At 43.4% G+C, this 25,739-nt stretch overlaps 2 protein-coding genes across 7 annotated transcripts in view; one reads left to right on the top strand and one right to left on the bottom strand.

Annotated features, from left to right (window-relative positions):
• Positions 1-6,186, bottom strand: part of FBXW2 (F-box and WD repeat domain containing 2) — a 10,182-nt gene extending 3,996 nt beyond the window's left edge. The window contains exons 1-5 of the mRNA XM_039506474.1: positions 6,065-6,186; positions 5,773-5,878; positions 2,819-3,328; positions 2,225-2,419; positions 682-815 (exon numbers count right to left, since the gene is read on the bottom strand). Coding sequence (XP_039362408.1) covers positions 682-815; positions 2,225-2,419; positions 2,819-3,308 — 819 coding nt within the window. The 5' untranslated portion in view covers positions 3,309-3,328; positions 5,773-5,878; positions 6,065-6,186. The remainder of the gene's footprint in view (positions 1-681; positions 816-2,224; positions 2,420-2,818; positions 3,329-5,772; positions 5,879-6,064) is intronic.
• SLC2A8 (solute carrier family 2 member 8) lies at positions 5,686-25,739 on the top strand. Of its 6 annotated transcripts, none has more exons than XM_039506469.1 (11): positions 5,686-5,777; positions 6,683-6,820; positions 9,470-9,632; positions 11,551-11,757; positions 12,930-13,029; positions 17,247-17,458; positions 19,320-19,466; positions 21,053-21,161; positions 22,321-22,494; positions 24,071-24,216; positions 24,389-25,739. In XM_039506469.1, exons 2-11 carry the CDS (start codon positions 6,735-6,737, stop codon positions 24,533-24,535), a joined length of 1,491 nt encoding a protein of 496 aa, XP_039362403.1. In that variant the 5' UTR covers positions 5,686-5,777; positions 6,683-6,734; the 3' UTR covers positions 24,536-25,739. The 6 variants fall into 6 exon arrangements, with proteins under 6 accessions (XP_039362403.1, XP_039362405.1, XP_039362402.1 ...); XM_039506471.1 differs by lacking the exon at positions 5,686-5,777 and adding an exon at positions 6,196-6,344; XM_039506468.1 differs by lacking the exon at positions 5,686-5,777 and adding an exon at positions 6,354-6,531.

The following is a 25,739-nucleotide window of genomic DNA, read 5'->3' as shown; positions in this document are numbered from 1 at the left end:
TAAACCTGATTCTAGAATCACCCTGACCAGCTAAGAACTAAGCATTCCAGCTTCCTCGTTTGAGAAAACTTTGCTCACCTTCATTTTGACTGTACACTTTACAGACAAGCAGCACTTTTTTCATTGTAATTATGATTTTCAAAGTAGCTTGGCTTCAGTACAATCACACTCATTCCTGGAATAAAACATTGAACCCTAATCATTTCATTCACTTTGCTATAGGAACTACATCATGCAAGTGGATTGAATGTTTTCACTGTAGCTTTTGTAAGTGCCCCTTCTATAAAATATAATTGTAGCCATGTTGGTCACAGGATATTAGAGAGACTAGATAGGTGAGGTGATAACTTTTAGTACCTTTCCCAGACCTGAATTGCTCTGTGTGGCTTGAAAGCTTGTCTCTCTCACCAACAAATGTGGATCCAATAAAAGATACCACCTCACCCACCTTGTCTCTCTTCTGGCAAAGGGTTATTTTGTAACATCTTAACAACGATTTTCTTTGAATCACAACTGACAACTCCTGCATCAACTGCTTATCTCTGGTTACTGACAGCCCACCCCTGTATGGCTGCAAGTGAAGGATTACCACTTGAGGAGGCATGGGATGTGTGTAAAACACACACACATGCACAGTATTATCTTGCAAAGCAAGATTTGACTACATCAATACAACCCTACCTTTGTGACCCATTCAGTGTGTCCAGTAAGTGTATTCAGGCACATTCCTGTTGATAAGGCCCATACTTTCAAAGTGAAGTCTGCAGAACCGCTGACCAGAACATCAAGTTCATCATTGTAGTCCACACTAAAAACTGCAAGCAAGAAGGATTTTAAATGAATAGCACTACTCTCTACATTTATCCTCCATCTCATCTGAGATGAGGGTACCAGGCCAACACAATTAACCTCAATTTTCAAAGATTCTAATGGTTTAAACAGATTGGTTACTTTAAATACATGAATCTGTTATTTCCACCCCTTAAAGCTTAGATCCCAAGGCTACTGGTTCTTCATAAAATTAGAACAGTATCTCAGTTAGCAGGGTTGTGTTTTGACTGATATATGAATTAAGTGTAGTGTAACCTAATTATTTAGGCCAGTCCCCACTGTAGGTGTTCCAGAAGTCATTTTGTTTTAAATATCCTAGTTTTGAAAAGCCTTAGCCCAGGGGTCGGCAACCTTTCAGAAGTGCTGTGCTGAGTCTTCATTTATTCACTCTAAAGGTTTTGCGTGCCGGTAATACATTTTAAAGTTTTCAGAAGGTCTCTTTCTATAAGTCTATAATATATAACTAAACAATCGTTGTATATAAAGTAAATAAGGGTTTTAAAATGTTTAAGAAGCTTCATTTAAAGTTAAATTAAAATGCAACCCCCGCCACCCGAACTGGTGACCAGGGCCCGGGAAGTGTGAGTGCCACTGAAAATCAGCTCATGTGCCACCTTCGGCACCCATGCCATAGGTTGCCTACCCCTACCTTAGCCCATCCAAAAAAAAATAAAAAAATAAAAATTACATTTAAAGCCTCAGCTGTTCTGCTAGGTAGCCTCCTGTCCTTGGTGCAAGATGAATTTCTAAGTGGGCATGTTTACATAGCAGAATTAGTAAATTCCAGATACCCTTCCAACTCAAAAAGACAAACTGGGGATCCACGAACCAGCCCAAATAACCAAGCTGTACGTGAGGGAGACTTGGAAGAGATTTGGTGAGAGGGAATTCTCCCTCTAGGGTGTGGAGCTGCAGCTGCTACTGCAGCTTATTACACCTGCTGTAACCCCCTCCAGAGGAAGAGAGATGTGAAGAGTTACCAGTGATACAGGCAAGGTCAGATCTACTGGGCCTACCTCATCCCTCTCCCCAAATCCTCCCCCGGCTTGGGATGTAAGTAGCCCTGGTGAATTGTGCTCTATATCACACTGAGCAGGCATCAAGTACTATACTACCAGTATTGTGTCCATGTCCCTGCAGACCAGGGTGTGCCTAAGCCTAGGACTTACCCCAAAGAGCAAGCAGAGCTAGTGTGCACATCTGTAGGTCCGCCCCCGCCATAGCAGGTTCCCCCTCAAAAAAGTTGAGAAACTGATTCACAATATTAAACTTACAGCACAAATAGCAGTGACTGCAGTACAATGGTCCAATTCTGATCTCTGTTTCTAATTTGATAGGGATAAATTAACAATTTGATTGGTGGACTTAAAAGTTTAATAAAAGCTCAACATACCTGCACCTGTATGCCCTCTGAAATGTTGGATCTTGGCCCCTGAGCTCCATTCCCAACAGGCTACTGTGTTATCAAAGGATCCCGTTACAAGCTTTTGCTCATCAAACTTCACTGTAGCACAAGTGTGTGTCTGGATACCATATATGCACTGCCCTGTGCTTACATCCCACAGCTTTGCAGACAAGTCATCTGAACCTATAGTTTAAGAACACGATAGCTGGCTGCATTAAAGTGACATGTAATTCCCAGACTTCTCCTGGGCTTTTCCCCATGTGTCTCTTATATTAAGTATTTCCTCTCCACTCACGCAGGGTGAGACTTACTTAATGAGGAAAGGTCTAGTTTTCCAGGAACGATGAAGTTTCAATATTACACAAACACAACTGCAACAGTTTCAACTTAATTGCTAGGTGCATGGCCTCCCAGTTTCCCACCTTCACTCCGTACAATTCCATCCCTCCTCCAACACCACTGACAGCACAGCTATCATAAATTAGCTTAAACAAACTATATTGTTACCAAACAAATGGTAAAGCTCAAAAATGAGAAATCTTTAAGCATCATAATAGACTCCAAGGCTACTGGGCTTCCCACCTGTACAAAGAAGTCCATCTTTATAGTAAAGTGCATATACTCTGGCACTGTGTCCAATTAATGAGGATGTCTCAAAGGCTTCATGGTCTTTCAGTTGCTTCATTCTTAAAATAGCCTTCAAGTAAACCTTCTTCCAATGCAGAGGGTCCTGAACAGAATCATCTATCTGCCAACCCAAGTTCTTACAAGCAGTTTGCCACACCTCTGTGCAGGCACTTATAACCTTATTCCACTGCTTTGACACAAGGCAACATGTGAGTAAGGTCTGAGGATCAAGCCATTTTAACAAATAAAAACTGAGTTCCAGTGGAAGGAGTTTGAGGAAGTCCCGCTTAAGGAGAATCTCTAGGTTATTGGAGAGGTGCCTGAGCTGGACTGCTCCACTCAAGCTAATCAGGTGATCCAGAGTTTCATTTTTCTGCAAGTCCGTCAGAGAAAGAAATGTAACAGAAATGTTATCAAGCCATGCTTCAAAGTCCTTTTTCTCCATAAGGTTATGGAAAAATTTACCTGTGGTACATCAAAATATTGTGTTAGTTCTGTTCACAAAGATAATGTAAACATTTCTCATCTTTAATCATTGATTTATCAGCATTCTCAACTTCATGTTGATAATGTAAGTCAGTGTACAAAAAAGTACTCTTAATGCATACAATAGATAACTATATAGCATTTACAAAGTAGATTCAATGGTCTTAAGAAATGTATTTGGCCATAGTAAGTTAATGTTTCTCTAAGCACTAGTTTCATTGTTTTCCCTGTAAACATGCTTTAGATCCATCTTAGTTCCTTTTGAGTATCATGCTTCCTTCACCTCTCTTTGGGTAGAACCATGCTCTTCAACTACCTTCAGACTGGATCTCTGTATATCAGCCACCCTGTTTCCCACTATATTAATGCAACAGCCCCAGGTGTGTTTGGCATTTGTAAGCCCTTTCATTCCAGGAACCTGTGACAGCAGCTTATTAAAATGAATCAAAAACAGCTTATTCGAAACACATTCGTGCAAAGGTACAAAGCACACAGATCACAGAGTAAAACCAGTAAACATCTATATGTATATTTTCCCTTACCTAACCCTTAATCCTTCCTTGACAACTTTGGTATAATTTATCTAGATCAGTTAGCACTATCTCTGAGTTGGTAGAAGCAGACTGTTCTGTTGCAGTTTGTCTCTCTCATGCCTGTCTGCTTTCACTGATGCTCCCTGGCAAATCACTCAACCAACTCCCTTTTCTTGGCCTGGTGTCCTGCAATGGTTTAGTATCCTTCTTTGATCCTAGGTTTAGCACTGGGAAGAGGAAGCCATTCTAGCCTGGATGGAGCCAGGTAAGTAGCTTCTTCCCAATTAATGGCTCAGCCACTGTTATTTTAACCTCTTTTGAAGCAAGTTTCCCCCTTACAGTTTCTTCTGATTTAACTCTATGCATTCAGGCAGGCTAATATCACACCAAAAGTGAGGTACATAAGACTTTATGTACAGCCTCCATAAGATATAGATTCATCTAGGTATAGACAAATAAGCAATACTTCAACCTGAGGTCACTAAAAATCACCATGAGTTATTTATTCTTTCAAAGAGTCTCTCACTAGCCACTTACACTAGTTAACCTATTAGACAGCTAGTTGAACCTAGTCTGTAGAAATCAAAATCCAAGGTACTGAAATGGCATTAATTTAAGATTGCAAGAGTCTGTAATAAATTGTCTCCTATAGCAAAATATGTTAAAGTAAGGTATGTGTCCTAAAAGCATGCAAGGAGGAAAGGTAAAGAACAGTTGTGAAGACTTATGAAGACGCTACATGGAATGGTCTAGAGAACTTAGTCCTGCCATGAGTGCAGGGGACTGGACTAGATGACCTCTCAAGGTCCTTTCCAGTCCTATGATTCTATGATCCTGACAGTATCTAGACATAGCTTCCTCTATGCTAGGAAAATGTAGCTTTTTCTGTACCAGTGCTACAAACAGCAGAAGCTACTGTGTAGATAGACAAGCTTTTAATATTGTGTAAATCTGTTCAGTCTACACCATAGTCTCCTTGTTGATAGCACTGGTGCAACAAAATACTTAGGTTTTCCCATATCTAAACAATGCCAAAGGAACAGCTGATCTGCAGGAAGAGCAGCCCATTCACCTACAGATAACAAGAGTTTACTTCCCTCAAGATTAATAATGGCTTCTAAATCAACAGACGTCTTAGGGAAAGACAGCTGACATTATGACCATAGTTTAATATGGGTTTTGTTAATTTCTCATAGATACTCCCATCTTGCACTCTGGTGAAGGGTTTTCCCATGTAAAGCATGTATCAGCTTCTTGAAATCTCTGATCCTTGTTTGTTGTATACACACAATAGCTAGAGCCAGTAGTTATTACATGGACTGAGGAACGAAACTCAATCCTATACATATAAACCAAAATCTGTTCTGGTTTCTGACTAGTAAGTCTAATGATTTTGAGTAGAACAGAAAGCTTAACATCCAGTTGACCTACCCATCTCCCAAGTGTGCAAATGTTGCAGAAATTGTTCTGAGTTTTCCAGCATTTGTTTCATTACTGATTTTGGTCAAGCAACTAACTCAACAGTCTACTGCTTTTAGTCACAGTGGTGATAATGTGTTATGTGTACAGTTCACCAAATACAGAACAGACCCTGATAATCAGTCAAAACTTCAGGCAACTTCTCGCAAGCCTTGCTACGACCTGAACTATATAAAATCGTACCCTTTATTAAAGCATAAATGTAGCACTAGTTGTAGAACGATTCCCAGCCTGGGACTGCTTGCAAGCTAGAACCTGGTTTTCACGGATTCCAAGGCCAGAAGGGACCATTGTGATCCTATACCTGGTTATTGTGTAAGATGGGGAGGGGAAGTGTAGCCACTTGCCAGCTACACTTCAGAATGTCGGGCGCTTCTCTGCGCTGTGGCTGGGGGCTCCAGGAACACTCACCTTAGGTAGGTGTCAGGCGCCAGGCGTCTCTCAGCAGGCACCAGCCATTGCTCACTTGGCTCCCTGGAGCCCAGCAGGAGCTGGGATTCCTCTGCAGCCATTTCTCCTGCAGCAGCAAAACAGAGATTCAGTCACTGCCTCTCCACGAGCCCAGCGTAGCCGCTGCACCCCAGGATCCCGCCCCGACCGCGCCTCGATCCCTCCCCGCAGGGGTCCCTGGGGCCTGGGAGGAGGCGGCCGGGGGCCTGGAGGGTGAAGTCGGGTCCTGCCCACCCCTCTCCCGGGGTCGAACCTGCCGCCACTAGATCCCACTACAGGCACAGCCTCGACCCGAGCAGCTTCCGGCGCGCGCTGCCACGTCAGTGCCTTGCGCCGCGGCCTGTCGCTGTTTCCGTCCTCCCGGCCCTATGGAGGGAAAGGCGGCTGGGTCGCGGCGAGCGGCCGCCGCGCGAGCGGGCAGAGACTCCGCCCAGAGCCATCCCTTCAGCAGAGCGAGGCCCATAGAGCTCGCTAGTCCTCCACGCCTAGAAAGTCCCCGGAAACGCGTTGCGGGGGACTGGCCATAAGGGACGGTCGGTCCCTCAGTCTGTTCCCTCGGTATCTGGAGCCTCAACTGTGAGGCCCGGCGCGCGTCAGGCTTCGTGCGCGCGGTAGCTGGTTCCCCTCTGAGGGCTCGGGGGGAGGGAGCGCTGTCCGCACAGTCCTGCAGCTGCTGCCCCCTCCCTGGGTTGTGCAGAGTGAATAGCGCCCCCCATCCCTGTGAGTGGGGCACCTCTTCCTGCGCTCCCTCGACTCTTCTCCTGAGCTCTGGGTTCTCCCTCCCTAACCCTACGGAGAGGGGCTTGTAACTCGCCACCCCTACCGTAGACTAGTGACTTTTCTATTGCTGCTGGTCTCTTTATTTCACTAGGCTGAGGCCAGGCTCACCAGACCGCCATTGCCAGGAGAGCGCTACTTTCCAGATGGCTGCTGAGGAATCCCAACCCCTGTTGAGCTCCAGGAAGCCAAGTGAGCAATGGCTGCTGCCTGCTGAGAGCGTCTACCTGAGGTAAGAGCCTTTGCTTTTCTGAGCTGGAGACACTGGCGTTCCTGGCTGAGTAGTAACAAAGTGTCAGTGTATAACTGCCATCCCTACTCTGGTGTTTCCAGTGAAGTCTTTGACTTCGCTTGCTCCTTCCCATGTGGGGCTCCAGCCTACATGCCATTTGGCTTTGGAATATTTGACTTTGCTCCTGACTAGACTCCATCCAGACTTTTATCTAGCTCTCATTTGAGTTCTTTTTCCTATTTTTATTGAATTTATCAATTAGTTAAAAGCGTTTTTTGACATAGCTCTCACAGAACAAAATAAAAGGCCTCTAACAATACAGGATAGTTTTATAACATAGCATTCCTGTAACACTCTCCTGAGGCATGGCATAGCAAGCTCAGTGACTAATATGGAAGAATGTCACAGTATGAGTTCTGGGCACAGCGGAGTAGAGTGCCTAATAGGCGGGTGTGAATAAGACTCAGTGAGGAAAGCTGGTTGACATCTGACTGACTGAAAATGGAGCTAAGGAGGTAAGTTTTAAACAACACTTAGAAAGGGGTTGGCTGTACATCTGGATGTCTTCTAAAAGATATGCTCTAGCTCAACCAAAAGTGCTTGAGGCTGGAATTACTCTAGTGAAATTCTGTCACCTGTGTGATGCTGAAGGTCAGATCAGATCATAATAGTCCCTTTTGGCCTTAAAAACTATGAACGAGGGCAGCGTGCTCTAGTGAACTGATGTGATAGTATGAAGGACCTGATATGAAGGAGAAGGGGGTCAGAGAAAATGCAGTGTTGGGGGGAAAAGAGCTTGCCAAGTTAAATGGGAACACAAGCAGTGGTGAACACAAAGGCAAGTGCAAGTGTAGGCCCTTCAAGACAAGGTTGATGTAATTATGTTTGTAACAGGCTTCTGAATAGACTGTTTGTTTGACTTCCAAGAGATGCTATAGCTAAAGAGAAGGGAGTGGGGTCTTGAAAGCAACAGAGTAAGGAGTAAAACCTGGAGGCACTATGGTCTGATGGATTGGGACTTGGGAGGTAGTAAAGGTAATAATTGGAGATATACCAATCTCCTAGAACTGGAAGGGACCTTGAAAGGTCATTGAGTCCAGCCCCCTGCCTTCACTAGCAGGATCAATTTTTGCCCCAGATCCCTAAGTGGCCTCCTCAAGGATTGAACTCACAACCCTGGGTTTAGCAGGCCAATGCTCAAACCACTGAGCTATCCCTCCAGATTTGCCACTTTGATGATATCATCTCAGTGAAGTCATTTTGTCATATTTATATTCATCTTTTGAAAAGCATGTTAAGAAGTATGGATGAAAAGAGCTCTTTAAGTTCTAAATGTTTTGATTCTAGTTTAAAAATAAAGTCAGTTCAAGTTGGACTTTGTCCTGGTACAAAAGTAAGTAGGAGTTAGAGGATGACTGAAAAAAATGTTTTAAAAAACATAAGCAGAGAGTTGGCTTTGAGTGCTGGGAGATTTTTTTTTCTTTTTTCTTTTTTTTTTTTGCTGTATCCAGACCCACCTTGAACTAGTAAACCTTCCAGTCTAAAATCAAAATGGCTTAGAGATGGGATCTGATTGCAGAAATATGTTTTAGAGCAGAGGTGGAAAGTTTCAAATTCTCTTGCATACTTTTAATCTCATGTTAAATACAGGTTACTGTGAAATAGTAAGGATAAGGTTTTGGCACACTTCTGAAAATAAAAGGGTTTGTGAGATTGTTTGTGGGTGGGAAGATAACAACTGATGCAGTTCTCTCAGCCATATCAGCAGTTTCTGTGGAGAATCAGCTGACAGAAGTTGTGGCTATGGTTTGAAACTTCTTAAGAAAAGAAAGCTTTTTGTGTTTTGTGCTTAAACTGGCTGAAATGTTTGATTCCAAATGAGTCAGTAACCCCCGCACAAAAGTAGGTAAATTGCCATTGCCTTTATTACTAATTTAACTGGCTTTGCCGGGGGAGGGGAAGGAAGGTTAGAAACATTTTCTAATTCTAGCTCCGAGAGAATTAAACATCTGTAAACTCAAGTCCAAATCAATATGTGTGCACATAGACATACTGGTTCCCTTCCAAGTGCTGATTTTATGGTGGTCCCTCTAGGACTATATTTTACTTTAGCTGTGATCCCAGGCTGTTGACTATGACTTATAGCTTGAAATACTGGCCCCACTGAAGTCAATGGAAAAACTCCAATTGACTTTAGTGGCACCAGGATTTCACCGTTTTTTTTTTTTAAATTATGATTGAGTGATACTTATTGAAAAGAGATGTTCCAGTTTGTTTTGTTCAGGTTCTAACCTCACTTGCTACTACCTTGATAGCCTTCTCTACTTCTAACTCTCCCTAAGATGATACCAAAATAGGCAATTTAAATTGTGTGTTCTGGAACACTTAAATTACTTTTTTTTTTTTTTTTTAAATGTATTCAGACATCTCCAGATTCTTACCTGGATTGAGATTGTCTGATGGCTTGCACTGAGGATTCTGAAACATTGAACTGATCTATCTACATACTTGATTGACCAAGTCACACAATTTGTACATATAAAGCATATTATAATACAGAATTTTCTTTGGCTTTTGCAGTAATGTGAGAACCAACAATTGTATACACATGCAGAATTTCTGTTTGACTCATGCCTGGCTCTTTTACAGCAAAGTCCAGAACAGAAAGCTATATCTGGCCACCTTTGCTGCTGTTTTGGGACCCCTCAGCTTTGGATTTGTCCTAGGTTACAGTTCACCAGCTATTCCAGATCTGAAGAAAATTAGTGACCCTAAATTAAGATTAGACACCAACGAAGCATCATGGTTTGGGGTAAGTCTCTGCAAGATGCATTATAATAATGTGTGACTGATTTTGGTAAGAAAAAATTCCTTACACGTTTTCAGTTGTGGGGCAGGACTATTTTGAGAAGACTATCTGTTTGTATGAGACTAGGCAGCTTGGGTTTAATAATAGAATATGTACTCTTTCAGTTCTAGGTAATTTTGTTCAAATTTTAGTCTGAGTGACTGAAAGTTATTTCTACCTGATGGCTGTTTGGTAGTCTGTGAAATTAATTTAGAGTTTTTTGCCTCATTCTATGAACTCATCACACTTGGCATTAACTGGCCTCCTCTTGGCAGTTTCAATAGAATGTCCAAAGATTAAATGGGCTCTGGAGACTAAGCTCCCCTCTCTCATTGCTAAATGAGATTGTGCTATAATGGGAGCAAAGCATGTTGTAACAGCTTGCTGGGCCACTGCTTAGGCAGCATCTCTTTGCTTAAACTAGGGTGACCAGACGTCCCGATTTTATCGGGACTGTCCCGATATTTGCTTGTTTGTCCCGGGTCCCGACCAGTGTTAGGTCGGGACACTGGACAAACAAGCAAAGGCTCCGGAGCCCAGAAGGGCTCGCGCCCTCCCCCGCCCTGACTCTGCCTCCTCCTTCCCCCATTGGCTCCCTCCCCAAATCCCCGCCTCTTGCCAAGCATGCCATGCCCAGGTGACACAGGGGAGTGCGGGGCCGGGGTGAGTGTGAGTCTGGCCTGGCCCCGAGCAGGCAGGACTCGGTACCTGAAGGGAGAGTAGGGGGGCGGCCCACGGGGCCAGGCGGCAGCTGTTCTCCCCACCTGGGCAGCAGGACTCGGGAGCAGCCGCTGCTGCAGCTCCCACTGCCGCGGGGGGAGGAAGCGGCCAAGCACGTGGCGCTCAGCGGCTGCGGCTTTGGCGCCCGGGCCAGAACCCCCCGGGCCTGGTGCAGGGACCCAGCAGCACGCACGCTGCGCCCAGCCCCTGGCCAGTCGTGTCTGGGCTGGCTGCCCGGCTGGTGCAATCCCGCAGCGGAGGCATCGGCAGCCCAGCCCCATTCGTTCTCCTGTGGGACCCAAGTGGGATGGGGGGGCTGGGGCCTGCTGCCCCCACTCCGGGGCCGCCCGCGGGATTGCACCAGCTGGACAGCCAGCCCAGACGCGACTGGCCGGGGCTGGGTACGCGCTGGGTCCCCGCAGCAGGCCCGGGCTCGGGGGGTTAATGGGTGCTAGAGCAGCAGCCGCCAAGCTTGGCCAGCGGCTGCTTCCTCCCCCCCGCGGCAGTGGGAGCTGCAGCAGCGGCTGCTCCCAAGTCCCGCTGCCCAGGTGGGGAGAACAACTGCCGCCTGGCCCTGCAGGCCACCCCCTACTCTCCCTCCAGGTACCGCGCCCGAGTCCTGCCTGCTTGGGGCCAGGCCAGACTCACACTCACCCCAGCCCCGCGCTCCCCTGAGTCTCCCGGGCCTCCCTCCCGCGCGTGCTCCCTCCCCCTCCCCCCCCAGGTCCCGATATTTGACCTGGGTGATCTGGTCACCCTAGCTTAAACAGTTGAAGCCCCAGAACAGTCAAGCTGGCCACTCTTGAACCTTAAGTTGTACTTTCTAAAAAGATGCATGCATGGTGGTTCTGTTTTTAACTGACTATAGCTATATATCTTTTCTACTGCAATATTTTTTAATGTTTGTTTACTTACTTACACACACTCACTCACTCACTCACACTCTCTCTCTCACTCTAAAACTGATCTACTATCCTTCTGAGGTGGATTAATAATCTTTGGGAATTGCACTAGTTTATGAATGGTTAGGTAGGCTAGTCTTTGTCTCTTAGTCTAATGACTTCCGTACATAATCTTTTAAACCAAAAAGCAACGATTAATTTTTGGAAAGGCTGCAGAATGTATAGTCATTTATCTATTTGTGTGTGCTTGTTTTCTGAAGTCTGTAGTAACATTAGGCGCTGCTGCTGGAGGAATACTGGGAGGCTGTATGGTGGATAAAGTTGGGAGGAAGCTGAGTTTGATGCTGTGCTCAATACCATATGTCTCTGGGTTTACAATTATCATATCCGCCCAGAATGTCTGGATGCTTTACATTGGACGAATATTGACTGGGTTAGCCAGTGGCATTACTTCACTTGTTGTTCCAGTAAGTGAAACAGTTTCTATTTCTTTCTTATTTATTCAGCATAGTCTGGAAAAATGTTGCATGAGATAATATCTTAAAACCAGGAGTGGCACCACAGCTATGGCACCCATACCACCTTAACTCTACCCTATAGTGACACCACGCAATAACCATATGACTATTATCATAGCATATTAGTGTTTGTGCTCTTTTATATTAAAGAGCATTGACTTTTTAAAGATGGATTACATTTATTTCCTCTTGGTGTCTCTCTGAAAGGCAAAACTTAGGTGATTTGGGTTTCCCAATGGCATTTCCAGTCCTCAATATGTTTGGATTTCTTTTCAGTTTAATGTTAACTCTGAATTTCCCAGGTTTATAATACTTGTTGTTAGTGCGTCACTGTAACACACTTTTTTTATGATTTTTTTATTATTATTATTATTATTTTCAGTCTTCACTCCATTTTAACATAGTTTTTGTCCAGGAATTTCCTTGTCCTTAACATTTGTTTAATATATAAAGAGTAAATAAAACAGACTACATATCTTCAATTTTTAATATCTTTCTAAAACTTTTTTTAAACTCTTTGGGTCAGATTTGCTATTAGGCTGTGGCTGCTTTACAGCATTTTGGAGCAGTGCAAAGGCGGCAGAATGTTGTATACATCCAGTTTTACTGTTATCTCCTGACTTTCATTTTTTTCCCTATGCATGCACATGCGTGTGCGCACACACACACTAGTTTTCCCCTCAGTTTCCCCTACCTTCACCCCTCCCCTTCCCTTTTGTCCTCCTTGGTGAGCAGATCTAGTGTAATTCATAGTTTTGAAGGGATCGCAGTGGAGTTGTCTGGGGCTCCACCTCTGTGTATCTGTTACCAAAATTGTGGACTTATTTTGTAGTTCACATTCAGCATCCATGTCCGGGATGCTAACTTATTTTCTTCTATGTAAGCTGTGGCATTTTGATTTCTGTTAATTTTTGGCACGTTTATTAATATTTTTGGCAGAGCCTTTCATGGAACCAATGTAAATTCCCAAAAGTAACACTGCTGGTTCTAGTCATTCCAGTGTAGCTGCTTATGATTCATGTTTGAACAATGTGGCTGTATTTTAACAAGTTATTTTCAATATCAGCTGTTGTTACTTTTTAAAACTTTTTTGTTAATATTTTCTAATTATGCATTTTTAGGTGTATATTTCTGAAATATCCCACTCAAAAATTCGAGGAACACTTGGCTCATGTGTTCAGCTGATGGTGGTGACTGGTATACTGGGAGCTTATGTTGCAGGTATTGCACTTAGTTATAGAATCATAGAACTGTTGGGCTGGAAAGGACCCTGAGTGGTCATCAAATCCAGCCCCCTGTGCTGTAGCAGGACTAAGTAAACCTAGACCATCCCTGACAGGTGTTTGTCCAACCTGTTCTTAAAAACCTCCAATGGAGGATTCCACAACCTTCCTTGAAAGACTGTTCCAGAGCTTATCTACACTTAAAATTAGAAAATTTTACGTAATAGCTAACCTAAATATCCATTGCTGCAGATTAAGCACTTTACTACTTCTGTCTTCAGTGTACGTGGAGAACGATCCTCTTTATAATAGCCTTTGACATATTGGAAGACTTGTTATGAGGTCCCACCAGTTGTTTTTTCTCAAGACTAAATGTGCCTAGTGGTGTGATTTTTTTTTTTTTAATACCTTTCCTCATAGGTCAGGTTTTTCTAAACCTTTTATTATTTTGATTGCTGTCCTCTAGGTTCTGTCCAGTTTGTCCACATCTTTTCTAAAGTGTGATGCCCAGAATTGGACACAGTACTCCAGCTGAGGCCTCACCAGTGCCAAGTAGATTGGGACAACTACCTCCCATGTCTTACATAAAACACTCCTGTTAATATTATTATCCTCTTTGTATCTGCATCACATTGTTGACTCGCATTCAATATGTGATGTATAATGTTGTCCAGATCCTTTCAGTGGTACTACTGCCTCACCAGTTATTCCCCATTTGATAGTTGTGCATTTGATTTGTCCTTCATAAGTGAAGTACTTGTCTTTATTGACTTTCATCTTGCTGAATTCACACCAATATTCCAATTTGTCACGGTTCTTTTGAATTCTAATCATAGAACCATAGATGATTAGGGTTGGAAGAGCCCTCAGGAGGTCATCTAGTCCAACCCCCTGCTCAAAGCAGGACCAACACCAACTAAATTATCCTAGCCAGGGCTCTGTCAAGCTGGGCCTTAAAAACCATTAAGGATGGATATTCCACCACCTCCTTAGGTAACCCATTCCAGTGTTTCACCACCCTCCTGGTGAAACTGTGTTTTCTAAAATCCAACCTAGACCTCCCCCACTGCATCTTGAGACCATTGCTCCTTATTCTGTCATCTGCCACCACTGAGAACAGCTGAGCTTCATCCTCTTTGGAACCCTTCAGGTAGTTGAAGGCTGCTATCAAATCCCCCCCTCATTCTTCTCTTCTGCAGACTAAATAACCCCAGTTCCCTCAGGCTCTCCTCATAAGCCATATGCCCCAGCCCCTAATCACTTTTGTTGCCCTCCGCTGGACTCGCTCCAATTTGTCCACATCCTTTCTGTAGTGGTGGGCCCAAAACTGGACGCAACACTCCAGGTGTGGCCTCACCAGTGCCGAATAGAGAGGAATAATCACTTCCGTTGATCTGCTGGCAATGCTCCTACTAATGCAGACCAATATGGTGTTAGCCTTCTTGGCAACAAGGGTACACTGTTGACTCGTATCCAGCTTCTCGTCCACTGTAATCCCCAGGTCCTTTTCTGCAGAACTGCTGTTTAGCCAGTCGGTCCCCAGCCTGTAACGGTGCATGGAATTCTTCTGTCTTAAGTGCAGGACTCTGCACTTGTCCTTGTTAAACCTCATCAGATTTCTTTTGACCCAATCCTCCAATTTGTCTAGGTCACTCTGGACCCTATCCCTACCCTCCAGCTTATCTACCTCTCCCCCATCTCTCTCTCTCTCAGCTTAGTGCCATCTGTGAACTTTCTGAGGGTGCAATCCATCCCATCATCCAGATTATTAATGAAGATGTTGAACAAAACCAGCCCCATAACCGACTCCTGGTACACTCCGCTTGATACCGGCTGCCAACTAGACATCAAGCCGTTGATGATTACCCATTGAGCCTGACAATCTAGCCAGCTTTCTATCCACCTTATAGTCCATTCATCCAATCCATACTTCTTTCACTTGCTGGCAAGAATACTATGGGAGACCATATCAAAAGCTTTGCTAAAGTCAAGATATATCACGACCATTGCTTTCCCCATATCCACAGAGCCAGTTACCTTATCACAGAAGGCAATCAGGTTGGTCAGGCATGACTTGCCCTTCGTGAATCCATGTTGACTATTCCTGATCACCTTCCTCTCCTCCAAGTGCTTAAAAATGGTTTCCTTGAGGACCAGATCCATGATTTTTTTCCAGGGACTGAGGTGAGACTGACTGGTCTGTAGTTCTCCCGGTTCTCCTTCCCTTTCTTTTTTTTTTTTTTTAAGATGGACACTATATTTGCCTTTTTCCAGTCGTCCGTGACCTCCCCTGATCACCACAAGTTTTCAAAGATAATGGCCAACAGCTCTGCAGTCACATCAGCCAATTCCTTCCGCACCCGCGGGTGTATTAGATCTGGACCCATGGACTTGTGCAGGTCCAGTTTTTCTAAATAGTCCTTAACCTGTTCTTTCACCACTGAGGGCTGCTCAGTGTTTGGCCTCCAAAGTGCTTACAACTCCTCCCAGCTTGATGTTAGCTGCAAATTTTGTAAGCATACTTTCCATTTCATTATCCAAGTCATTAATTTAAAATATTGCATAGTAGTGGAGCCACAACTGGTATCTAGTGGGGTTCCACAGGCATGTCCTCCCAGTTTGACAGTGAACCATTGATATTACTCTTTGAGTATGGTCTCAAAAAAAAAAAAAGGGGGATAGAGAATAAGACTGAGAATATATTATTGCCCTTATATAAATCCATGGTACGCCCACATCTCGAATACTGTGTACAGATGTGGTCTCCTCACCTCAAAAAAGATATTCTAGCACTAGAAAAGGTTCATAAAAGAGCAACTAAAATGATTAGGGGTTTAGAGAGGGTCCCATATGAGGAAAGATTAAAGAGGCTAGGACTCTTCAGTTTGGAAAAGAGAAGACTAAGGGGGGACATGATAGAGGTATATAAAATCACCTGTAGGAGAACACTTCAACCTCCCTGGCCACACAATAGCAGATTTTAAGGTGGCCATCCTCCAGCAAAAAAACTTTAGGACCAGACTCCAGAGAGAAACTGCTGAGCTCCAATTCATTTGCAAATTTAACACCATCAGTTTAGGACTAAACAAAGACTGTGAATGGCTTGCCAATTACAGAACCAGTTTCTCCTCCCTTGGTTTTCACACCTCAGCTGCTGGAACAGGGCCCCATCCTCCCTGATTGATCTAACCTCGTTATCTCTAGCCTGCTTCTTGCTTGCTTATATATACACACCTGCCCCTGGAAACTTCCACTGCTTGCATCCGAAGAAGTGGGTATTCACCCACGAAAGCTCATGCTGCAAAACATCTGTTAGTCTATAAGGTGCCACAGGATTCTTTGCTGCTTCTATAAAATCATGAGTGATGTTGAGAAAGTGGATAAGGAAAAGTTATTTACTTATTCCCATAATACAAGAACTAGGGGTCACCCAATGAAATTAATAGGCAGCAGGTTTAAAACAAATAAAAGGAAGAAGTTCTTCACGCAGCGCACAGTCAACTTGTGGAACTCCTTACCTGAGGAGGTTGTGAAGGCTAGGACTATAACAATGTTTAAAAGGGAACTGGATAAATTCATGGTGGCTAAGTCCATAAATGGCTATTAGCTAGGATGGGTAAGAATGGTGTCCCTAGCCTCTGTTCGTCAGAGGATAGAGATGGATGGCAGGAGAGAGATCACTTGATCATTGCCTGTTAGGTTCACTCCCTCAGGGGCACCTGGCATTGGCCACTGTCGGTAGACAGATACTGGGCTAGATGGACCTTTGGTCTGACCCGGTACGGCCTTTCTTATGTCTTTCAACCAGTTTTGCATCCATCTTCTAGTAATTCCATCTAGACCATATTTCCCTAGTTTGCTTAGGAGAAATGTTGTGTAGGGCTGTGTCAAAAGCCTTACTAAAATTAAGATGTATCACATCTGCTTTTTCCCATCCACTTGACCAGTAACCCCATCAAAGAAGAAAATTAGGTTGGTTTGGAATGGATTTTTTTGTTTGTTTTTTTGACACACACATGCTGGGTGTGGGAGGCAGGGATAGTGAAACTTCTCCAAACTTCAGGAAGAGAATCGGCACATGCTCAGGGAACCACTCTTGAGGAAGGGGAAAATGTACACAAATTGCTTTATCAGCAAAGCTAGTGCAGCTCACTATAATGTTTACAAATGTCAGCTGATTCTCTTCATTTATGTTCCATCCCCTTCCTGCCTCAGGAATGGCACTCAGATGGCGCTGGCTGGCTGTGCTATGTTCTTTCCCACCTTGCATAATGCTCGTGTTCATGTCCTTCATGCCTGAAACACCTAGGTTCCTGCTGAACCAGAAAAAACGCACTGAAGCTATGGCTGCTTTACAGTTTCTGCGGGGATCAGAGGTGGACCATGAGTGGGAATGCAGGCAGATTGAAACCCATGCTGAGGAGCAGGTGATGAAGATTTTGTTCTGGGTTACACTAAAAGCCTTTTTTATTCAGTAAAGAAGAAATGTGCTTAAATATGGTTATTACATACTTTGTGTGGTCAGAGATAATAGTGAAATAATTGAGTACTTTTCCCAGATCTTAAAGAACTCTGCATAGCTCCAAAGTTTGTCTACTTCACTAACAGAAGTTGGTACAATAAAAGATCTTGCCCACTTTGTCTCATAAATAAGAGGACAGATTAGCCCCCTCAATTTGTTCTAGAGATCATATTGACCAAACTACTAAACAAGTCTTTATAGTTTGGACTCATAGATATTTGTAGAAAGTAAATACCAATAAATCTCTCATGTTTTACAAGGGGTTTGTGGATTTGGGTATCTTGTGAGGGCTGGATGATGGGGCAGTAGGAGGGGCAGACAGAGACTTCAAAGGAAATTGATGCCTGGTTTTTCTAAATTCCCTGCTGTGGCTTCAAATATTGCTCCCGCAGGTGTCCAAATACTATAGTTCAGTTATAGGAATGGGAACTGAGGGTAGAAGAAATCAGCATTATTTAAGTACTGAGAGTTCTGAACATAACAATCACATTCATTATACCAGTTTAATAGATTACTTAAATGGGGGACTTGCTCTGTTTGTGTGTGACCAAGTGCCTGGGATAGACCACACTGACAATGTCCCTCTCAGGGCTGACTGCCTGCAAGAAATAGGGCAATCACCAAAGCTGGTGGTTTACACTCTAATTAGATTAATCAAACTGGTAATAAAAGAGCTTCTGCAGTACCAGACTGGCTAGCCAGAAGCCAAACACCATCCCCTTTAGGCATTCTAGCTCCTGGCTCCAATCCAGACAACCAAGTCTAATAAAGTGAGAGATTATTGAAAACCCGTTTCACCATATGTGAGGTTCTTTCTAACTCCAAAGGATCAGACACACACAATCCCAAGGTCAATATGAATTTCAGATCTTACCCAGATATCACACTGTCAGCCAGTCCTTAGCAACTAAAGATTTATTAATAAAAGAAAAGAAAAGTTATAAATGGTTAATAGATTTATTTACATACTAATGATTGCAAAGTCCTTATATCAGGTTTGTAGCAGTGATGGAATAGACTGCTGGCTTGTAAAATCTCTCTGGTGACTTCCAAAAGATTGGAAGGTCCTCAGTCCATGGTTCAAGATGTTTCTTTTTGTTGTAAATCTATAGTCCAGAGAATTAGAGCAGGAAAGAAGCAAAATGGAGGTGTCTTTATATTCTCGTTCATGTACATGGAAATTTACTATATCAAACAAAGTCCACAGCCCCTGTATGTGAAAGCTACTGTCCCAAGATGGAGTCCAGGATCACATAAGCGCATCACAAGCTCCTACATGTTTTGCTGCATCACAGGGGGTGGCCATTAGCTCCTTGCTGTCTGAGGGATCCTCAAAAAATGCTATCTGGACAGGATGAGTTTCTTCAATGGCCCGTTGGGAGAGTGGAGTGTCCCTGATGGGCCCTCAGCACACAGATTTACATCAGGGCTAAGCAGTTATTTGGCAGACTACAACACGTGTTTCAGATACAAGTACATAGCCAATATTCATAACGTCAGATACAAAGATGATTCATGCTTATAAACAGGATAATCATACTTATCAATGGAAAAGTTATTATTTGCTACCTTAAATGACATTCTTTGTACAAGATTTATGGAAATTGTATAACAGTGTTAACAGTAATATAAATGGCCACCTTTCTTATATGCAGCATCACAATATGGTCTTATGATAGATCTGAATCTCAGTGGTAGCACTTCTTCATTCAGTTATGCAAATCAAATAATTGTCACTGAATCTTTGCCTATGTCTTCCTTTATAGCACAGACTAAGTGTTGCTGAATTTAAGAATCCATCTATCTACAAGCCATTTCTTATTGGTGTGGCACTGATGTTCTTCCAGCAAGTAACAGGGATTAATGCAATTATGTTTTATGCAGAAACTATCTTTGAAGAAGCTAATTTTAAGGTAAGCATTGTTCACTTCCATCTTTCTAAAATACAATAGATAAGCGCAGTTTAGCCGAATGTTACACTTGAGTAGAGTACCAAACAGAAACCATATATGAATATGGAAAAACGTTATGTCTCTGTGGTTTTGTTTGTATGCGGGCATCTCACTGTCCTTGTTCTGGTTGGTTAGTTTTATTAACAGTTTCTTCAAGGAAAATAATATATATTAGGCTGCTGGTCAGCAACTTTGCCTCCATTTCCAGGAAATGTAGCATAAGGTGCCAGAAGCCCACTTGGTCATAGGTCCACCCAGAATCTCTCTCGCCATGGTTACTAGTCTGTGCTTCAGAGGAAGTAAAATTGCTGTATCAGGTGAAAGCTAAATTGCAGCAATGGAGAGGAATAATTGCTGGAGTGGATCTCTATAGAAAGATCAGGATATTTTACTAGTCATAATTAAATTCTATTTTTAAGCTAATACTTCATGCAAAGTGATTCCGTCTGCTGTCCGTTTTCAGTTTAGCTGACAAAGATATGCTCTGCATGTTAGAATCAAACTTTAAAAATACAGATTTTCTTTTTTCCTTTCATGCATTCATCCTCCACTGCCTCAATTTCCCTTTGTGTTTCTTGCATAATCTCAGGTCATCCACAGGTATGGCAGTGACAGAGGCTTGTGAGAGAATCAGCTGCTAATAACAATCTTGTGTTCATTTTCAGAATGAAATGAATAAAATTGAACCTTCATGTATATTAATAAGAGCAGTGGTTGTGAGTTGGACATCTGGGCAGTTATCCTTGACATTCCTGTTAGTTGCTTCTGACTTTGCCAAAGTCATGTAATGGAGCCATAATGTTATAATCCATGGCTACCTAGGAAATTCACATCCGCACAGTATGGCCATTCAGAACCTTATGGTAGCAGGATGATCTACAGTAGTGGTGGCCAAACTTATTGACCCTCCGAGCGCATATGATGATCTTCAGACGTTCAAGAGCTGGGGTGTGCCTGCCAGTGCTCGGGGCCTCAGCCCCGCGGTAGAGTGGTGGGGCTAAGGGCTTCTGCCCTGCAGGGAGGGGGGGGGCCTCCGGGCTTCAGATGAAGCACCGAGCCCTGGTTGGCGCACCCCATGGGGTTGAAACCCCAAGACTCCTATCCCTGCTGGGCAGAAGAAGCCCCTAGCGCCCCCCCATCCACAGGGGAGAAGCCCTGAACTCTCTTCCCCCCGCCCCCCAACCTGTCTGGTAAGCAGAGAATGGGGTGAGGGATCGTGTAGGCTCTGCAAGCTGCACTTTAACTATAAAAGAGAATTGCAGAATTTTGTAGAATTTAATTTTTTGGTGCAGAATCCCCCCAGGAGTAATTTACCTGATGAGGCTTAATGATTGAAAAGCATTTTGAGATCCTCATATGAAAGGTACTGTGCAGAAGCACAGTATGTTAGTTAATACAGAGATCAGACCAAGATATCAATACTGCATACAAATTAGCAATACAAAATATGCTTATTTCTTTTTTACCTGCAGCATTACTGGAAAATCCTAATCACTTACTGAACACCATGACATTGCTTCTATAGATTTCTTTTCTCTTACTTTCAGGACAGTAGAATGGCCTCTGTTGTTGTGGGTTCCATACAAGTGTTTTTCACAGCTGTGGCTGCAATTATTATAGATAAAACTGGGCGAAAAGTACTGCTTTCTCTTTCAGGTAAAAAAACAAAACAAAATCTGTATCTTAAAATATAAAATACATATGAGACAGCTGGTTTAGATTAATATGAATGGACGAGGAAACGTCTAGACACTATTTTGTTTTCTCCAAACCATACTTAAGAATCTGTCTCTTTGGAGACACTGACTGAAGGTGTTAAAGACCTAGGTTCAGGCTTCTCCAGTGTCCTGCATCTTTGTGTCTGCTTTGTGCCCTTAACTTGCCACTGTATCCTACATTATAAGAATCCTGCTTCCATGTTGCCAGTTAATAACTGAGAACGTAAGCTCCAGAAGCAGTACAATGAGTTTCTAAACTCTGAGGCCTCTTTTTATTTAAAGGCTGGGACAATGATGAAAGTATCTTTCATCATGCAAAAACTTGCCTGCATTTTAACATTCCAAACTTGGGTCAGATATGCAAAAGCTTAAAGATAGTTTCTGTTGGTAAATGTCCTCCTTAAAGAACAATATTGTTTGTAATATCAAAAATATCCTAGCTTGCCTACTGCATGAAGGTTTGTAATTATGCAGTGAAGTGGCTTATTTTAAAACTTAACTTCTGTAGACTTAATCTGGTGATTTAGAAGACGTGATCACAACTTACACACTGCACTGGAGAGCCTTCCTTCCTTTCAAAAGATCATCATCATAAACTCTCATTTCAGATGATGCAAGGGAGAGATCTTTCCAAAGAAGCAGTTTGCTTTCTTAGCTACATTAAAGTACCCTTGTCTTCTGAAATTAGTGAACACTTCTTGTTTACTTGTGCCTATTTCACAAGTAGGTTTGGTAGTATCAATTATATCAAGCAGGATTCATTTACTCTAACATGCATATATGTATACAGTATATTTGAATTCTGTAATTGTATGTATATTCACCTGTGATTGCTGAGGTTGTTGTAATTCTAGATACTATTTTATTTTATTATTTATTTTTGGCGATCTCTCACTTGAGTCAGCCTGTACCAAATAGTGCCAGAGGTAGTTTCTAAGGATGCTATTCTTATACAATCATTGTGGGCAAAGCACTGATGTGAGGAACATCCATAAGAGGCTTGTTTTTTGTATTTAATTTACCGATTCTGGTCTCTCAGATACAAATCTTTTCCAAGTGGCAATAAATCTGCAGTTGGTGGTTCTTTACTTTTGCAGGGGTCATTATGGCTATCAGCACTGCAGCATTTGGGCTGTACTGTAAAGTGATCCTTCCAAACCCTCAGAATTCATCACAACCTGACTTATTGACTACACTAAATTCAGCATCTGTAGGAGCAGAAAACAATCTAGCATGGTTGGCTGTAGTGAGCTTGGGGCTGTTCATCACTGGTGAGTGGTCTGGCATTGTAGTCATGGGCTATGCAAAAAAAAATTGTCCACAGCTATGAAAGCACTTGAGACTGGAGTACTGTATTCCTTGGAAGTTCTCGAGTATGGCCTTGTAATAGTACTGGTCAACTGTGACCTCTGACTCAGCTAAGAGTTGTGAAAGCACAACACTTCTTGGGGATCAAGCTATAAGGCTGTGCTCCTGCAGTCTGTACTATGCTCAGCAGGGACTCCTGAAAGAGTGTAGGACAGGGGTCTCAAACATGCGGCCCACAGGGCTCTTGCATGTGGCCCGCCAAGCTCCCGGTCCCTCTGCCTACCTGCGGGAGTGCCCCCTGTGGCGTTGTGAGCCCCACACTGCTGTTTGAAGCAGTTGGCAGCACGCCCCTTCGGGCCGGGGGGGAGCGGGAAGGAGGGCTCCTGCATTGCCTCCTTCCAGGCACCGTCTCCCACAGGGAACCACAGCCAATGGGAGGTACCTAGAAGAGCGGCAAGAGCAGCGCATGCACGGAACTTTGAGCTCCCACCCACTAGCCCAGGGGCTGCAGGGACAGGGTTCCAGCTGCTTCCTGGAACGGAGCAGCGTGGGGTGGGGGGCCAGGGCAGGCACGCAGGGAGCCTGCCCTGGCCCTTGTGCGCACCGCTGCCACCCCAGAACCACTCTAGGTAAGCGGCGCCGGACTGGAGCCCACACCTTGCACCCCAACTCCCTACCCTGAGCCCCCTGCCACATCCCACACCCCTCCTGCACCCCAACTTCCTGCCCTGAGCCCCCTGCCACATCTTGCACCCCTCCTGCACTCCCTGCCCTGAGCCCCCTGCTGTACCCCTCACCCTCTTGCACCCCACCCACCAACGGCCTGCCCTGAGCCCCCGCTGCACCCTGCACCCTTTCTGCACCCCCTGGGGGCAGCGTTGGGGTGGGGACAGCAGGGAAGAGGTGGGGCAGAGGCAGGGCCTAATGGAAGGGGTGGAGTGGGGCTGGGGCCAGAGGCAGCAAGGGGGAGTGTCAGTGATGCAGCCCTTGGTTCAATGCACTAGTCCTCATGTGGCCCTCATGGTCATTTGAGTTTGAGACCCCTGGTGTAGGATATGGATTAATCAGCCTGGACCACATCAAAGATATTGCACTTAGATATGCGGTGGTTTTGTTGTTTTTTTAAACTCTGTTCACAACCAGAAGCATTTTTTCTTCCTGCACCAGTCAAAGTGAGGTAACTTTTAGGTAGTGCAGGGCAATTGAAGTTAAAAATGTAGATTTAGTTTGAAGAAATCTCAGAGAGGTAACAAAAACAAACAAACCAAAAAAAACAAAAACCCTCATTTATCTAAGCATGTTATCAGATGGTGGGGTTAATAATTTTGGGGTATTGTTGCAACAAGTATATACCAGTTTTAGAGTGTGCATTTCAGTACTGCTTTCTAAATGAAATGTTCCCTCTACAGCAGTCTGAGAGGACAGTAGTTAGAGTTGGGGTAGAATTAACACATCACAGAAAAGGCTTTGGGATCATTCACAACTTGCTTCTTTAAATGCAAAATAAGTTTGTTTATTCACCTTTATTTTCAATTTCAGGTTTTGCCCTTGGTTGGGGTCCCATTCCGTGGCTCGTGATGTCTGAAATATTCCCACTTAAAGCTAGAGGGATATCCAGTGGTGCCTGTGTCTTAACAAACTGGTTTATGGCTTTTTTAATAACCAAGGAATTTCATGATCTTACAGTAAGCACCATGTAACCACAATTATGAACCTTACCCCTTCTGATTCATGGTGAAAGTTGATAAACAATGCTGTTGGCAAATCACTCAGCTATGCTCTTCCCTGGTAATGAGGTATTGCAGCTAGTCCTATGCAGCTTTGTTTTTTCTCATAATAATTTTCTTTTTCTTTCAGGGCTTCCTGACTTCCTATGGCACTTTCTGGCTTTTCTCTGTCTTCTGTATTCTAAATGTAATTTTTACTGTCCTGTATGTGCCTGAAACAAAAGGAAGGACATTGGAACAAATAGAGGCTCACTTCCGAAGATCACCTGCACCCTGAGGTTCTTTACCCTGTAGGAAAGTTTCCTATTGGGTTACTGTTAGCGTTATTGCCTAAACTTTTCCAAAAAACATCCTCTGGGTTAGTTGGCTGCACGTGAATTCATGTGGTTAAACATCGTTTAAATCAACTTCTAATCAATTTTGTTAACTTTGGCAAAAATCTGAATTGCACTGTGGAGAACCAAAACATTGTTCTCATATGCATGTACACATTCAGCTTTTTTCAGGTTTACAAAGGAGCAGGTTGTGCTAATTCACTGTGATACATAAATTCTCTCCTTTTCCCAGGCCTTGGAGCTTCATTGGGGCTGTCACTGTTTTTCTCTTTCCAGTGTTCCCTTTACGTACTGTAGATTAGTTATGAAGGCTGAATAACTGCTTTTAATGGATTAGCTGGTATGCTTTTCATTCTGTCTCTTATTGCCTGACCTGCATTAACTTCATACCCTATTTTGATTCTTCCAGTGTCTTCATCTGTGCTTGTATGGGTTGTGGCCTGACTATTGAACAAAGTCCAGGCCATTGGTGAGAACAACAGTCCTGTAACTAATGCACTAGCCATCAGCCCTCTTCAGATGTTGTATGCTTGATAAATTGCTGAACATCCTCTAAGAGCCCTAATGTCAGGAGGGGGTTTGAGCACCTCAGGGAAATATATCATATGTAGTTGTAATCTTGTGGGAAAAGCAGGCTAAAATAGAGCATTTTCAAATTTCAGATAAATATCTTCAGAGGTGCTAACATTTGATCAGATAATGGAAGGTGCGTTGCTTCTGCTCAGTTTGCCAAACTGCTGAAAAAGCTTTTTGGCCTTGGGGGAAAAGTGTAATACTTCTATTATACATCAGAAACCCTAATCAGCTGTTCAGCTATGAGACTGTTGCTGTATTTACTTCTCTTGTGTGGGAGACTTCCATCTCAGTACAGTTGGCCATTATGACTAGAACCCTATAATCAAGACTAGCCCTACCTAGCATTGACACTACTTAAACCTATGCTACTCTAACTATACACATTTTAAGTTACTTGATGTAGTACTTTCTTAACAGCTGCTGTTTATACACTGCTCTGCTTCCATAACATTTGCTATTATTGATTGTCTAAGTAGCTTACTGAACACTTTTTACAAGAATGTAACTATCTTAAAGAAATTTGTCAATGTAAAACAACTGCGGTTGACAGTGGTGGTCATCTAATGGAAA

Source organism: Mauremys reevesii, linkage group 19 (assembly GCF_016161935.1).
Source record: "Mauremys reevesii isolate NIE-2019 linkage group 19, ASM1616193v1, whole genome shotgun sequence".
NCBI lineage: Eukaryota > Metazoa > Chordata > Testudines > Geoemydidae > Mauremys > Mauremys reevesii.
This window is presented reverse-complemented; position numbering and strand designations above follow the sequence as displayed.

Coding starts and splice junctions, on each gene's coding strand:
- SLC2A8 (XM_039506469.1), top strand. CDS start 6,735: ATGGCTGCTGAGGAATCCCAACCCCTGTTGAGCTCCAGGAAGCCAAGT. Junction 19,467..21,052: donor TTGAAGAAGCTAATTTTAAG/GTAAGCATTGTT, acceptor TCTTACTTTCAG/GACAGTAGAATGGCCTCTGT. Junction 21,162..22,320: donor AGTACTGCTTTCTCTTTCAG/GTAAAAAAACAA, acceptor TTACTTTTGCAG/GGGTCATTATGGCTATCAGC.